The following is a 16984-nucleotide window of genomic DNA, read 5'->3' on the forward strand; positions in this document are numbered from 1 at the left end:
ATGGATGCAGCCACTGGTCATCTTCCTTCTTCCCTATCCATTTTTTAAAATATCTGGATGCTTATGGCAAGGCAATGAAGCATGGGGGTTAGGAGAGCAAGAAGCAAGCTGGGAAAGTCCCTAATTTCACCCTGAATATGACCTCACACAACATCCCTACCCCTCCTTTGGTAAAATGAAGATAATCCCATAGGACTACCTCACAGGGTTACTTTGAGGATTGCTCAGAAAATGCGGATGAAGCAATCTGAACATTCAAGAAATGTGTCAAATAAATAGCAAGATTCTTGTCATTCCATTTACATCCCGCTTTTCTTTCAAGGACCTCAAGGCAGTGTACATGTTTCTCTCCCGCTCCACTTTTGCAGCAGCATTATTATTATTATTATTATTATTATTATTATTATTATTATTTGAAACAACAAGCCTGCAAGGTAGGTTAGGCAAAGAGAATGTGATGAGCCCAAGGTCACTCAATGAGCTTTTGGTTTGAACCCTGGTTTCCTAGGTTCTTGTCAGAAACTGGAAGGACTGTACTACATTGCCCTATAAATGACAGCTACAAATCTAGTTGAAAACGTAAGATCTACCAATGAAGCTCCATTTCAAATTCTGTCTCCTGGGGACAGTTCTCTACCAAAAAAAAGCAGGGCCTTTTCAGTGGCTGCCCTGGAACTTTGGAACTCTATGTTGCAAGTTGTCCATTTGGCTCCCCTCCCTTGTCGATTCATATTTCTAGGAGGGCACTAGAAGACTTAGAAGACTCTAAGCACTCTTAACAAACTACAGTTCCCAGCATTCTTGGGGGGGGGAGGGGGAGCCATGGCTGTTCTAAGTGGTATCATAGCGGTTTAAATGTATGATGCGATTGTAGCCTTGGTCTCACACTTGAGAGTGACAGGGTGCTGGAAGCATGCCACCGGATCTCAAGAACTGGCTTCTGCAGAGATATGGACTAAAGTTCCCTCTCAGCTCTCGATTCGTGCCATTCACGTCTCCCTCCATCCAGCACCTCCACCGTGCACGGCATAAAAAATGACAGACTCCCAGCATCCCAGGGAGACTTTGGCTCTCGAGCAACACTAACAGCGACCCAAATGCCAGGAAAATCAATCCCTCAAGATCCCTCTGTGCTGCGATCATCCCCTCTGGAAAGAGACCAAGATAAAGCCTGCCCTGTGACTCAGATCGTCATCTTTGGAGCTGAACTGAAGCCACACGGTCTTGCCAGCCGCAGATGCACAGCTAGCGGGCAACAATTGCTTTGTCGTGGTGTTCCGAAGCTCCTCTCTCCCACTTCCCACTTCTCCAGCCTGGGCTCCGCTAGCAGGGTACTAGTCCATGCCGCACGTGCCGTGGAGCCGGCGCTGTGCCCTCGTCCGCAGTCCTGTCACATCCCCGCCTGAAGCTTGATGGGCCGCACCTGGCATGGCAGAGGAAGGCGACGTACAGATGTCCCAAAAATGACCGCATTTGCAGCTTCAGCTATAAATAACACCCAGCAGGACAGCTGTGCGTCCAGCACATACCGAACAAGACACAGCCGGCTTTGAGAGGGCAAAGCCAACATCTGTGCGATGCAATGAAGACTGAAGCCACCAGAGGGGGAAAATAAAAAAGAGGCAGGAAAGAGATGGGTTGTTGTTGTTTTTTAGAGAGAAGCAAAGCTCCAGCCACAAGAAAAGAGAGAGATTAGGAAGCCTGAGGCCTGTGGACTCAGAAACAAGCACAGCAAGAAGTGGCACAACCGCACCGGCATGAAAACACGTCAGAGTTCCCAGAATGCATCTGGCCCCACGCTAAGTCCAGAAGCTAGCAGTAGGTGACTGGCAAGTTTTCATCTAGCGTCACGGCAGATATTTATGGAGGGATTAGCAAGGATTCGATTCCCCTCCCCCTGCAATCATATTTCTTCGTGGAAGCCTTAGAAATAGCCACACCCAAAATCAAGGTTGGCTCAAAACATTTTGCTGCCTGAGGCAAGTGAAAGGATGGTAGTTCCCCTCCATCTACACCAAAGCTGACTGGACTGACAGCTGAATTTATTGCAACACTGGTAAGAGGGCACTGGTCTCTTCTGCATCTGAGGACAGCAGGATAGCTTAAGGGAGCAGAGGTCAAGAGCTGTGTCTCACTGCCGCCCCATAGGACCTGCCGCCTGACTCTGCCTAATGTTCGGGCCAGCCCTGCCTGCGATGCAGCATCAACAGAAGAAAAAACCCAAGGGTTAATCCTATATACGAATAGCAGTCGAGGTCCATCACTTGACCTGTATTGGTCAGAGGACACTGAGCCCAGACAAACCCCACACCTGTCAGAATGAGAGCTTTACAGGGAAAAGGCTGTACCTTATTGGTGGAGTATATTCAGAAGGCCTTGGGGGCAATCTCCAGCCTCTGGGGGAAAGACCCTTGCCACTCTGCATGTAAACTTGGGATTCAGAAGCAGGATTTTAAAAAGGAGATGGGCCTACGGAGGCCACAAGTGGAGAGCCAATCAAAACTTGTCCATCCCCACATCTGGTGATGTAATATGCATTAAAGCCTTGGGAAGGGAAGCTATTTGTGACTGTGTGGCCATTAATAACTTTTCTCCAGCCCCTCAATTTCACACCCAAACAGACTTCCTATTGTATTCAGAGACACTTGCTGGCTGTTTTGGAGGAGTGGTGCTTGGGGAATCTAGGGCTTGCCTTTCAAACACTTGACATCCTACCACAAGACAAGCTGCTGGCATCAGAAGCTACAGAAGAGCGAGCGACAGGAGATACCTGAGCTGTCAGCTCCTGCATAAAGTATAGAAGTAGTGCTTCACACAATACATGAAGCCCTGAGGTGAGGCTGGTGGGCGGGTCTCAAATGGGGACCCCCAGCTTACGAGGCCCAATGCCTTACATCCTACACTGGTGTGTTGTTTCCTTTGCAAAACCCAGCAGACCAGAGTTCTTCCACCTTGGGTCCCTAAATATCACAACTCCCACTATCCCTGACCACTGGCTGAGCTGGCTGAAGCAGATGGGAGTCCAACAACATCTCAGGAGACAAAGTTGAAGAACTCGGCAGCAAGCTGGGTTGTTTGCTTTGAGGGTACCACCAAGGCTGCAGGACCAGCCTGCTGGAGAACCTGGTCAGCTGACCACCCCCTGTTCCCAGCCAGCTAGGTCCTATAAACCCCCAGTCTCAGCCCTTCCTCCTCAGACTGTGTGGTTTGTCTCATGTGTGAAGACTCAGCCAAAGTTTGTGTTTCCTCGGACCATCTCTGGTTTTGAATATCCATCTGCCCTTGGTCACCCTGATCCTCCACTGTAGCTTTTCCTGCATTTGATCTCATCTATTCCGGACCATGTAGTGTTGTGGCTGGTTCAACTGGACTGACAACCAACCCAGCCCAGTTCTACAGACTGGCTGCCTATTGGCCTATCCCTTGTCAATGCTGATGCACGACATGATGAATTGCTCTGGATTTGTCGTCACCAGTCCTGTATTGCGTTTGATGTGTATGTTGTAATCACCCATATTTTCTCCAGCTCCTTCCTCTCCTATTTACAGTTCTGCTTTTAACACTGGGGGGGCGGGCGGGATGTAACGTACGATGAGCGAATCTGTCAGTTTCCATTTCTCTCAGTTCCTTGGTTTTCTAAAGTTTCGCTTCCCCCTTCTCGACCTCTGTTTGCCAACTTCATTGAAAAGCCTGCATGGAAAATCCTAATTGTGGGTACATTTCACATATGATGTGCATTTTGGCAAACATGTTTCTCCAGTGTAATGCGTTTCTGCCATGATTTTCCCTAACTGGGGGCACACTTTCCCCTTCATATAAAAAATTCATTACTACTACTAGAGAACTGCATCACAAAATTCATAGAAGGGCGAATCTTGAAGAGCAGCCACATTTGGGTTGGCATGTTGGTTTGAAAAAATGCTAATTAGGGAGCTTTGCATGAAAATGTGATCCAAACTAATCCCACCCACCCCCACATCTATACTACGAGGAGACACTTCGCCAACTGGACATACACTGAATTCTACCTAAAGAATCTAATAGAGACACTTGGCCCCATTCCCACAAAATGCAAATCCCATGGCAAAGCTGCTGCCTGGGTGGCACCACAACCAATTGCAAGAGATTCCCGAGCTCGGCAAATTTCAGATGCCGTTGAGTAAGTGAGCTGTTTTCCCCTCCTCTATTATTTAATTAGAAAGTAGCACGTCTCTCGCTGTGTTTCCTCCATTCCCCTCTGCTCTAATGGATCTTGTTTTGCCTCATGCAGAATGGCAAACAGATGTAAGAGTATACACACACGCAGACACACACACACACACATGCACGCACACACAACCCCATAAACAAACATTGCTAAGGGAGGGGGCTGCAAGCCATAACACCAGGTGCTAAGCACCTGCAGAACAGGAAACAGGATCCGCTGGATTCGGGTGGAGGGGCTGTAAATCCGCAAATGCATCCCATCTGCTGATGCACATCCCAAGCAAAAAATAAGCCCTGCGAATGTGCAACTGCACCAAAGCACATTCATCCCTCTCCCCCCTTCTCTCTCTCTCCTCTTCGGCTGCTTCCCACGCTTGAAATTGAGATTGCAAAGTCCTAGGGGCAGGGTGCTGTCTTTTTGTGCTCTGTAAAATGAGACTCACACCAATGGTGCAGTATAAAACAAAGAAAGTAATGAGTTATTACTACTACTAATAATAATAATAATATCATAATTATTATTATTATTAACCAGCCCTTTACCCTAAAGTCCCAGAGATGGTTACAATAATTTAAAATAGGGTTTAGAACAGTTCAAAAACTTACAATTAAGAGTGCTGTTAGGAGACCCCTGTTCCCATGACAGAGCCACAACTCCTAGAAAGGCTTAATAATCCATCCCTCTTCCCAGGGAACTCTGGGAATTGTAGTTGTAGGAGGGGAACAGGCATCCCCTAACAATGCTCAGCATCTGTAACAAACCACAGTTCCCAGGATTCTTTGGGGCAAACCATGACTGTTTACCGTGGCACCATGCTGCTTGAAATATACAGCAAGAGGGGGCTTTTCTCTGCCCCACCCCTTCATCTTGGGCCTAACCCACCCACGGGGGCGCACCCATGCGGGCCAGAATATCTTGATGACACAGCACGGTTGTGCCGAACCTCTTTTCGCCTGGGGCTACAGCTGTTTCACTGAAGCGCAGCCAATGTCTGTTCCCTCCTGGCCTCCTCTGCAACCTCTCCCTGCTTATCTCCTCTCGCTATCTAGGTTTGTATGCCGCACCCCATGGGGCGCTATCTGGCTTATTACACAGCCCCTGTTTCCCTGCAAGAGAGCGGGAAAGCAGCAGACAGAAGGAGGCGAGGTGCCACTGGCTAGATCAGGCCTGGGAAAGCAGGTCACTCGGGAGCTAGATCTTCCGGTTCCTCCTCTGACTCAGCTCGGGTGCAAGACGATGCCCGCGGGAGCCTTCAGCGCTGATTAATGGCAGTGCCAAAATAAAATAATAACCATGTAGCAAGCTCCTGGGTGAGGAAGGCAGAATGAAGACTGGGACACAGCTTCCAGACTTCGCCAAGGTCACTGGCGGTCCTGAGCCAAGGAACGACGTTCCAAGAAAGGCTGCTTCTTCATGCCCACTAAAAAAAACATTTCCCCCATATCTCCTATCCATGCTCCAAGCACCAGCCAAGCCATGTCTCCTTGCACATGGGATCTCAGACGAAGAAAAGCAAAAATGCAATGGGATGGTGCATGTTTCCAATGAGATTTGGTGGGTTTCGCTCAGGATATGACAGATGCGGCTGGGTCAAATTCTGCTTCTCCCTCTCTCTCCCCATATGGCAAAGTACCAAAGCAGGCTTTGCCACAGTCTAGGTTTAGCAGAGAGCTGAGGCCAACCCTGGCTCTCCAAAGGGAATACCTTTATCATGCACAAGTTTCCAAACGCTTGCTGGGTTCATTCATACACTACTCATTTAGGCAAACACTTAAAAATGTTGCCCACTTTTGAAAATGAATGATTCAATGCTTGTCCAGTTCTCAAGCTCATTTCTCCATCAGCTACAGCAGAGAACCAACTATAGAAGATGAGACAAGACCACACTGGTTTGTTCTGGTTCCAACCAGTACTTGCTCCCCTCCAAGTCTAGACATTTGCCTCTGGCTGCACCAGGGCTGGTGGGTTCTAGCAAATCCCATGAGAAGCAAAACGCACACATGTTCAATGCCATCCCATAAACAATGGCATCTAGTTGTATTTTTGGAGTGTGCAAGGGAAAAAACACACAGTTGTCATATCAACAGAGTTTTTTCTATATTTAAGGTAGTATTTCCACATCTACTGATCTACCAAAGGAGTACTGCACTCCAAAGGAATCTGCTGTAGATTTCTAGCTCACTACAGAGGATTCTGGGGGATTGTTCAAAGGGCCTACAATCTACCCCAGTCTAAGTTAGTAGCTGCCACCATAAGAACTTAAGATGAGCTCTGCTGGATCAGACCAATGGCCCATCTAGTCCAGCATTGTGTTCTCACAGTGGCCAACCAGGTACCACAATGAGAAGTCCACAAGCAGGATATGAGTGAAGCAGCGTCACTCTCTGTCTCTGATAATTGAGGTGACAGGAAGCCATGATGGGGAGTAGCCCAAGGATACCCTTTATGCTCCATGGATCTCCTTTTACACTTGAGCTCTTCCTATTTAAACCAAGAGCAAGACCTAGGCGTTCTACATCTGCAAGGATAACAGTGAAAAAGCTGTATTTTGGACAGATAGGTCCCTATTACTGATCTTTACATAGGCAAACCTCTGGCGAACTTCCAAAGAACCTCAAGGCTCAGCAGAATACAGTTTGGAATCCATTGGCCAACTAGGAGGCTGACCAACTGACCAGACACATCTTAACAATGAACACACAGAAACACATGAAAGCATTTTATGTGGACTGGCCCGTCCAACTCAGCATGGGCTGCCCCAACCTTCCTCTACCTGCTATTTGTCAAATGTTGGACTCAAGGATGATGACATTGTAGTCTAAGAACATCTAAGGGGCAACAGGTTGCGAAAGGCTGGCCTACTCTGATGTAGAGGTTCCTAGGGTTTCAGCAGTCAACAAACTTCCCAGGTCTGTTACCTAAGAACAGGGCTCCCCAAACTCGGCCCTCCAGCTGTTTTGGGACTACAACTCCCATCATCCCTAGCTAACAGAACCAGTGGTCAGGGATGATGGGAATTGTAGTCTCAAAACAGCTGGAGGGCTGAGTTTGGGGATGCCTGCCTAAGAACATAGGAAGCTACTCTATACTACAGTCAGAGCACTGAGTGCATCTCACTCGACATGGGTGGCAATGACTTGTGGCAATTCTCTGGGGCTTCTGGTGCAGGGGTCTCTCCTAGTCTTACCAGGAGATGCCTGTGATTGAATCTGGGACTATCTGGACGCAACACAGAAGCTCTATCGCTGAGCTGCAGCCCTTCTGGCAAAGACACAAATTGAACCAGAGAATTTCTATGTGCAAATCCCAGGGATACCTAATTTGGGCTGGCTGGAGGCAACCTTCTGTTGGCTCCTTTTGCCATCCCTTCCCGCTCTCACCATGCATTAGTTTTTGCCAATTCCGTTCCTCAACCCGAATCCTAGTCATCCTCCAAAATTGTCCTCCCAACCCTCTGCTCTAGACTGTAACAACCCCCACCAATTCCACATACTGCATTAGTGGCTCATCCTCCCTAGCTGGCCTGGCCTGGGCTTGCTGCTCCTTGTCCCACCTCCCTTCACCTCTGCCCTGGCCATCTTGCTTAACCTTTAAGTCCTCAGGGCAGGACTAGCATCATGTCTGCATCATACTTAGAGAACCTCATGAAATTCAAATGGAGCGCAGGAGATCATTACCTTTGGGCTTTGCCCAGAGGCTCCAGCTCCTGCAAACATGCTGAGACAAGACGATTGAAGGGGACAGACTATCACCAGCACCTAACACTGCTTCTCAAAAGCTTGCCCTGGCTGCCATTATACTATCAGGCTGGGTTCAAGGTTCTTCTATTAATTTAAAAAGGTAAAGGACCCCGACACTTAAGTCCAGTCGCGAACGACTCTGGGGTTGTAGTGCTCATCTCGCTCTATAGGCCGAGGGAACTGGCGTTTGTCCACAGACAGCTTCCGGGTCATGTGACCAGCATGACTAAGCCACTTCTGGTGAAACCAGAGCAGCGCACAGAAACACCGTTTACCTTCCCGCTGGAGTGGTACCTATTTATCTACTTGCACTTTGGCGTGCTTTCGAACGTCTAGGTTGGCAAGAGCTGGAACCGAGCAACGGGAGCTCACCCCGTCGCAGAGATTCGAACCACCGACCTTCTAATCAGCAAGCCCTAGGCTCAGTGGTTTAGACCACAGCGCCACCCGCATCCTTGATTCTATTAATTTACACGGCCCTTAGTAACTATTCCAGATCTCTTACATCCCCATTGAATCACTGAGGCCTTTGGGGGAGTCACTGTATGTGGTCCCCCATTGCTCAGATGCATGGCTCCTAACCAGTGTTAGAAACTCAAGATAAAAGCTAGACTCCTTAAACTAAGGCTGCAGTCAACAAAACAGAATGCCTAGTTGCCATTCAGAGGCAAAACAGCTCTAAAGCCTTATTTTTCAAATGATGGGCTGACTGTGATTGATTATCAGTTAAACATCTGGCTAGTTCAGATGACAACCTTGAGCAGGCTTAAGAACTTTTAATACTTAAAGAAGAAGAGTTACTTTATCCAGGGACAGTCCACATATATATTGACCTATCCCAACCTCTTTTTTCTTAATGGTGACTGCTCCGCCTCAGGTTGCACAGAAAAAGCAATGTGGTTCCAGAAATTCCTTCTGACTGTGCAGACAAGTTATAAGTGATAGAATTCTACATTAGTGTGTGAAACAGTGTGCATTAGTGGCGCTTAGGATGCGGGTGGCGCTGTGGGTTGAACCACAGAGCCTAGGACTTGCCGATCAGAAGGTTGGTGGTTCGAATCCCCGTGATGGGGTGAGCTCCCGTTGCTCAGTTCCTGCTCCTGCCAACCTAGCAGTTCGAAAGCATGTCCAAGTGCAAGTAGATAAATAGGTACCACTCCAGCGGGAAGGTAAATGGCATTTCTGTGCCCTGCTCTGGTTCGCCAGAAGCGGCTTAGTCATGCTGGCCACATGACCCGGAAGCTGTACGCCGGCTCCCTTGGCCAATAAAGAAAGATGAGTGCCGCAACCCCAGAGTCGGCCACGACTGGACCTAATGGTCAAGGGTCCCTTTACCTTTTACCTAGTGTGTGAAATCAATCCAGGTCCAAGGATCCCCAGATGGTGGAGATGTCAGGTGCCATCTTGGTGCCCATACATCTTCACTTGGTCTCAAAATGGTCAAAAGGCTGGTGCAAAATGCACCTGGCGCCTGGCTAATTTCAAACACTGCTCGTGTCTAGCAGCAGGGTGGGCCCAGTTCTCAGGAATGGTTGAGGTCAGGCGGGCCCTTCCCTGTTGAACTTCCAGTGCTTACTGAATAATTTGTTTAAGAATAACCAGTTGGATCAGGCCAATTGCTCATCCAGTCCAGCTGTGTTCTCACGGTGGCCACCCAGACGTCTGTGGGAATCCCTCAAGCAGCACCTTCCTCCAACAGGCTTTTAAAATGTCACCTCCTCTGTCAACATCCAGACTGTAAACTCGTTGGGGCAGGGACCTGCCTTCTGCTTATGCCACGCTGTAAAAGCCACAGCACCAAGATGACATAAATAACCATCATCTTCTAACTGAGCTCAGTGCTGAAAGTTCCCAGTGACTACCTGACAGGAACACACCCCACCGCTGTCACTGACAAGGCCTGGTGTTATTTTGACCTCTGCATATTAATCAGGGATTAACATGAGGTGGGGATCAGCCCTCAAACCTGTTTTACTTTCCTCAGCACTGCCCTGGAACATGGGAAGTAATGATGATAATACAGGATGGACCCTGAGCATGTGCAAAGTGCCTTTCCGCATACCAATCAGTAAGCAAAGCTGGTTCTTTTGCTGAAAATTAAGGGCACTTGCTTCCAGGCAGGGCTGCGTTCCAGCATCTCTCTGAATTAACTACTGATGATAATCACTTATGGTTTGTTCAGCAACTTGAAAGAGTGTGTTTATTTAGTGTTGGAGCCCAGCGTTTTCCCAAAGGCTCCAAGGAGGTGACAATTTCCCTTGTGCTACTTATAACAACTGCAGCAACAGCAAACAACTGCCACCTTTCCTTGCAAGGCCCTCAAAATGATGGCCAGGGAAACTGGGGTGAAGAATTCCACTCTCCCCTGCAAGATTGCAAGTTCTTGTAGGAGCTGGATCTGAGCTCTGAAGCTCCAAGGGTTAAGGCTAACTGTTTTGCTGGGTCAGTGGGACCCATCGGACCCCCAACTGTGCACACACAATGCAGAGACAGCCTGTTTCCCTTACTCAGCAGCACATCTCATGCCCAGGCCTCGCCACAAGCCTCTACTTGTGTTGGAAGGGATGTGTAAACCCAACTTCAAAGGAGGGAGGAGGGGAGAGAGGAAATAAATGCAGCTGTCAATTGAGTCTTACAGTCCAGGGGAGATCCTAGCTAGAAGGTCCTTTTGGCTCAAAGTGGAACACCTATGCAGGAACTCCAATCCCATCTTTTTTAAAATATCTGGAATCTGCTTTTTGCCTCCATTCTACCATTTTACTGCTGTTGATGATCAAGTTTTCTGCTGTGCATGATACTGGCTTTTTTAAATCTCTGCAAACACAGGGACCTTTTTGGTTTTTGCAGGCTTGTTCCTAAATTCCTAGTGCATCACCTATACCAGGATATTCACTGATATTATTATTATATTGTATGGTTTTCACAGAGTGGCCCAAAGCAACTTCCATTAAAACCAATTGTAATGTAGGATGGAGAGGTGCAGACACACAGTAGAAAGTAACAGTGTAAGTCACTTGGAGATCTTTTAGGTAACGAGTGATTGGTAAGTTTAATTAATTGCAAGAACTTTGCTGTGATTTCTGCATGGCAGGGGGTTGCAGTGATGAAACTTTGCCCGCCCCCAGTCTTGCAAGTCTATGAACAGTCCACTGTCCCTCGAGACAGACAGAGAAGTCATCTTCAAAACCATCACACATTCTTAGACAGACTGTTGGTCTGCTCCGAGTGCCATGAACAGTGCTTTCCTCCACTGTACCCATTTCCATGACAGGCAAGTAACAAAACAGTTCCTCTTTTTTAAAAGCTTCTTTTTAAGAGCATCGCGCCCAGCAGCCCTGAGCGGTTTGTCATCTTGCACCCCCACCCCACTCCCGGATGTTTCAGAGTATTAAATAGTCAGACCTGCGTCTCGAGTCATCCAAACGTGCCACAGCCTGCTATAAACTCTGCAAGGGAAGGGAAAGTACGCGGGTTGCATCATAGATTGCAGAAGACAGATCCGCAATGGGTACTTGAGCCGACCATACTAAAGGCACATTTACGGAACAGGATACAGTACTGCTTTTTTTTTTTCTTAAGGGGATCTTCCATCACTTTTATGGCATATATATATATATAGATCCCCTTTATTAGCACAAGAGAAAAAAGCAAATATTGCAATAAGGAGCGGCAGGCAAAACCGAGAAGTAGTGAGAGTAATATATCTATATCCCCATATTAAAGGGATGCATATGAACAACATGAATGATACTGCGGAGAAAACACTTAAAGACAGCCTGATGATTCCATTGCAGCCCGTCTGGTAAGAGAAGGCAGATTCACTCTGTCCAGGGCATCAGGCCAGGAAATAAGGGGGGTGGGGAGCAAGGTGAATTAAAAGCGTGTGCTTTTGACCTGGGAGAGAACTGAAAACAATAATCATGCACTCTTAAATCTCTTCTCCCTTTCCCCCCACTCCCTAATGTGCAAGATTTCCACAGCACAAGTTTCATCATATGCATATAAGCATCACCTCCCTGCTACTGTTAACTGCTGGACACCCCAGCTGCAGGAAGTTTCCAAAGCAAAGGTCTCTTTCTCCTCAGCTGCTAGCACTGGCTTTTCTTGAAATGCAAGTGGGGTTCCTCCCACCGCACCCCAGAATCAAGGAAGGGAGCTAATAGATGAGCCTGCTATATCATAACCAGGAAATGCCATAGAAATATATCATTCTGCTCCTGAGACCAGATGTGGTCTTAACTGCCCTTGTGAGCTAAACTGCCACAGACATCAGTATCTACGGTGCTCTGAGACACATGCCAGAATGAATGAATGCTCAAAGTGGCACAATGTGGACTAGCATGATGCTGCAGCACAGCCAGATGAGGCCTCTGGAGTAAACCTTCTGTCCTCATCCACAACTGAAACAAAAGCCTAAGGAAATGGGATTTATTTTACTATCAGAATACAAACTACACCTTTCTAATACATAGGTATAAACAATTGCTCACCTAAGTAACTACACTTGCTCACAGTCACTCTGTTAGCTTTGCTTCTCCCCACTTCTCTCTTCTTTCTCCCCCACCCTCGCCTATCAACATTTAGACTGTAGGCTCCTTGGGGCAAGGACCATTTTCCTCATATAAAACTTACAGCACCATGTATGTGGATGGTGTTGTCCAAATGCAAAAAAAAAGAAAGAAGAAGCAGGAGATTTGGGTGCTGGGAAGAGAATTTAAGAGTGACATCCATGACTAAATATGGGATAGATGCATTGTAATACTTTGCTCCCATCAAACTCTCGGAATGCATATCTGCAAGCAGAAACCTCTTCACTTCAAGATTCTGCAAATAGCTGTGTGAAAACCCCTGAGAACTTTATTCAAATTTAACATATGCAGTTCAATTCCAAGTGGCGTTCTGGTCCCAGATATCCCATTCAGCTACTGTATAGATAAACCAATGTGTGTGTGTTTGAGTAGGCAGATTTCAGTGAATTTCTTGAGCCTAGGAAGCAACAGTTAAAAGCTTTTGGAACACAAACATCACACACTCCCCACACCACACCCCCGCTCTTAAACACACAATATTCCCGGAAAGCATGCTTGCATAATATTGATTCTTTTTCCTTGGCAAGGAAGTTGGGGGGGGGGGAGAGAGAGACAGAAAGAGGGAGAGAGATTTCAAAACCGTGGGTGCATGTGTTAAGTATTTTATTAAGCTACCAAGACATAAAGATATATATATTTGGAAAGTAAGAGCCCACTCAAGATTACTTCATGGATTTGATTCCATTCACTGAAGTTTACAGAAGAAATGTGCTGAAGTTTTGGGGAGCATGGAGTTAGAAGGGGCGCGCTAAACGCAAATTCTGACAACACCAGTCTCACCTGCTGGCCTCCAGTCCTGAGGTTCAAAATACTTTTTTAAAAAGTAACCCTACCTAAATCATCCACCTGCCTCTGGAAAACTAACATCCACTTTAGAGGTCCATCACATTCCCAGTGCCCCTCTCTTCAGATTTTAAATTTATAATCCAAATCCTCTTCTCCCGCCACAACTCTGGGATTGGGACAAGAAAACCAGCTTTCAGAGCAGCCTCTCTTTCAATGCAAGGAACACTAGGGACTAGCAGCTTAAAATCCTCTATGGAAGGAGTTTTAAGGCAAAGACTCCCTTTCCATCATGAACACAGCTCGTTCCTGGGGATCGCCTCCTATGAGATACTGTTATGCCACCTTGCTGGCCCTAGGTGAGAAAAGATGGGGTCACTACCAACTGCTGTGTGCTTTGAAGACTCTGGATCCCACTTTCTACCCTCCCACTTCCTACCCTCCCCGTAGCTTCCGCCCATCCTCAGGCCTCAGTTCAGCCTGCCCCCTGCTGTACCAGCAGCAGCAACACCGCTACAGAGAGCCAAGCCAATAGACCTCTTTGCCAACTGCCACTCCGGCGGGCACCAAAAAGCCAGCAGTGAACATGGACTCGGAACAGGCTCCCACCACAGCTTTCCTCCAGCGACCCAGCTGCTTGCAGAAGGAAAACCCCTCTGGGTTCTCCGGCCCCTTGCAAACTGTGGGCACTCACTTCCCTGCACATTTCTGGAACTGAACACTCAGTGGTAGCAGCAGCAGCAGCTGTATCCTCCCAGAGCATCTTTCCCCTTTTATTGCCCGCTGCAGTGCTCCCTCTCCAAAAGGCAACCCCTCCCACTGCAGCACACACACACACACACACACACAGCCCCTTCCTACCCCTGCAAGACAAGCTGGGCACGGCAGATCTGGGGGCAGTGATACACACACTTGCACATCTTCCTTGCAGGGCAGCCAGTTGCCTCCACAGCCCAAAGAGTTAAACCTCCCAACAAGACCTCCCCCAAAAACCACACTTGGATTTCCTCCTGGAAGACGGTTTTCCATTAAGGGCGCTGACACACAATCGGCTTGGACTTCCCGTTTTTTCTCCAAGCCTCTGTTTCCAGCCTCCCCAGGAATCATCCTGCACAGCCACCTTGTGTCTTCTTGGGATGTGTGTCCCCCCAATCCACAACTGGATTAACCCACTGTGTGCAAAGCAAACAAAAGCACAAAGAGGAGGGTTTTTTTTCTCTTTTCAGTTGGGGAAGAGTGGGCAAGGTGGGTCAGCTGCCCAGCTGGGCGCAGGAAATTAAAAAGAAAAAAAAAGACAAGATCGTACCAAGAGACAGAGCCTTCCCCTTTTCTGCTTCCTACCAAGAGTCAGGCATAAAGGAGAGAGTTGCGGGAAAAGGGTGCATATTAGGGCATCTGTACCCTGCTGGCTGGGCATCTATCAGAACCAAGACGTATTCTGTCAAGGGTGGGCGATGGAAGAAGAGCGGTGTTCTCTACCTGACGCTTTGGACCCGGAGGAGAACACACCTAGGGTGTTGGAGGGCACAATGCTGGAGAAAGCTAGCCTTCCCAACTGCTGCGCTCTGGCAAAACCAGGGTAGCACTCGTGCCCTGTAAACCCAGCAGGTGAAGGGAGCTGACAGTACCTCAGGTGGCCAAGACTGGGTTTTTATTTAAAAAATAAACAGGCACTGGCTGGCAGGAGCCAGCCTAGCACCTGCTGGCATAACGAGCCTATCCAATGCCCAGCGTCTTTAATACCCCTTTCTTTTACCATGCCACCAGGACAGCTGCCCACCCTCTCGCCATACTCGTGCCACCACCATCACCTGCTCCAGACCGAGGCAAACCTTTCCTCCAGTTGCCCAGCTCAACTTTCTCGGTCTCCTATACAGACATCCCGAGATACACAGAGACCCAAACGCTCCAAGGTAGCTCCACCGGAGAACCATCGTTCTTATGAGAGACACGAAAAAGAAGAGAGCGTCTTGTTCAGACGATCGCTCACCTGGGACGTAGGAAAGCGCCGTTAAGCAAACTCCGGTAGTCCACCAGCCCCCAAACCAGCCCTTCTGCAGTTTCCCGGCCATCGGGGAGAGAGTTCCTTAGGTTGCCTGGTTGGCGATTCAAACAAAGACGAAGCGACGCCGAAGGTGCGGATCGATAAGCGAAGAACCCCCCACGCTAGTAGCATCAATCGGATCCGCTGCCAAAAAAAGGGCGGCCCTTTAAAAAATAAAATTACGGGTCCCGGAAAGGGCTAAAGGGGGAGTACAATATCCACCAGAGGAAATCAAGCCACACACGCCCCCCAAGTTGCTTGCGGAGATCGCGCCCTCAAAGCTCTCCTTTCCTGGGGCGGTCCTTGGCGACCCAGCCGCTTGCCAATCGCCCCCTGCGCTCTCCAAGGCCAGCCCAGTCCGGTCGTCTCCTCTGGGATCGGGGGCCAAAGCTGGCACAGAAACGAGGAGGCAAGCACGGAGGGCGAGAAAGGAGAAGACCGCCTCCTCCTGGGCTGCTTAGACCGGATCCTGGCGACAAGTCATCTCCCGATGCTCCGGACACCCCTCGTGCGGCGAGGCGGCACAGCCTCCGACCAGGGATCGGCTTTGCCCCGCTTTCTCTCCCTCCTTTCTCTCGCTTCCTTCCTTCCCTCCCCCCTCCTCTCTCGCCAGCCACCGAGCCGGATCCCCCGTGGCTTTGGGGCTTTTCTGGGACTGAAAAAGAGAGCGAGCGCGGTCGGATCCCGCGAGCACGTTGCTGTTGCTCCTATTGCTGCTGTTGCCGCCGCCCGGCGATCAGAGGGCCCCGGCGCGGAGCAAAGTGCTCCAAACAAGCTCCATGTCTCGCAGATCCCAGCTTTCGGCGAACCCCACGGCAGGCGGGAAGGAGGAGGAGAGGCGGCGGCAGCAACGGCGGCGTCGGATCTCCGCGATTGGGACTGGCGAGAGCACTCCGAGGAGGCTGGAGCGGCGAAGAGGGCGGAGAAGGACGACGACGAGGAGGAGGAGAGCAGCGGCTCCTCGCTGCAACATCAGCACCGGCGAGAGGCGCCTCCCTTTCTCTGGGCAGCCTCGGCTTGCTCTGAGCTGGAGCAGGGTGGCCAGCCGGAGAGCCGCGGCGGGGGCGCGCCTGCGCGTGCACCCTCACCCGCAAGCGCGCGAGAGAGAGCGAGCGCGAGGAGAAAGGGGGAGAGGAACGGAGCGCGCGCTCTCTTTCACATACACACACAACTCCCACCCGAGCCCCGCCGCCGGATCCCCGGGCCCGCCCCCCGCGGCTGTGATGTCACAGCATGCAAAACAGCAGGCGGGGCGCCGGCGTTAAGTCTCCGCGAAAGGGGCGCGTGCGCAGTACCGCGCGTTCCTCCGGCGTCCGTCTGGTGCGGTCGGAGAGGCTTGGCGGGGCGGCTGCACGCTTCCCGCCACTCCCCCTCCTGCCCCCCACGCGGTTCGTCTTTTCCTCCTTGCCCCTGCGGTCCTCCCCTCCGTCTTTTCCCACTTGCAGCACAGGAGCTGCTGCTGCATGGTCCATGGGTACTAGCCCAGTGTTGTCGACACGGGCTGGCAGCGAGCGGCGGTCCCGGGTTTCAGATCAGTCTTCGGCATTTCCCACCAGGAGACAGGGTAGTAGGGGAAGCTGCGGCGCTCCAAGACTACAACTCCCATCACTCCTGAGACTCG

At 49.6% G+C, this 16984-nt stretch overlaps 1 protein-coding gene across 6 annotated transcripts in view; it reads right to left on the reverse strand.

Annotated features, from left to right (window-relative positions):
• NECTIN1 (nectin cell adhesion molecule 1) overlaps positions 1 to 16510 on the reverse strand; it is a 195629-nt gene extending 179119 nt beyond the window's left edge. For 2 of the 6 annotated variants that reach the window (XM_081889901.1, XM_081889902.1), the window contains exon 1: positions 15310 to 16505. In XM_081889901.1, the coding sequence (XP_081746027.1) occupies positions 15310 to 15391 (82 nt within the window). In that variant the 5' untranslated portion in view covers positions 15392 to 16505. Of the gene's footprint in view, positions 1 to 15309 lie in introns of all 6 variants that reach the window. The other 4 variants (XM_081889900.1, XM_081889897.1, XM_081889898.1 and 1 more) reach the window with 4 other exon arrangements.
• Between the last annotated feature and the right edge of the window lie 474 nt (positions 16511 to 16984).

The sequence above is a fragment of the Podarcis melisellensis genome, assembly GCF_964234715.1.
Source record: "Podarcis melisellensis genome assembly, chromosome: 15".
In the NCBI taxonomy this organism is placed as follows: domain Eukaryota; kingdom Metazoa; phylum Chordata; class Lepidosauria; order Squamata; family Lacertidae; genus Podarcis; species Podarcis melisellensis.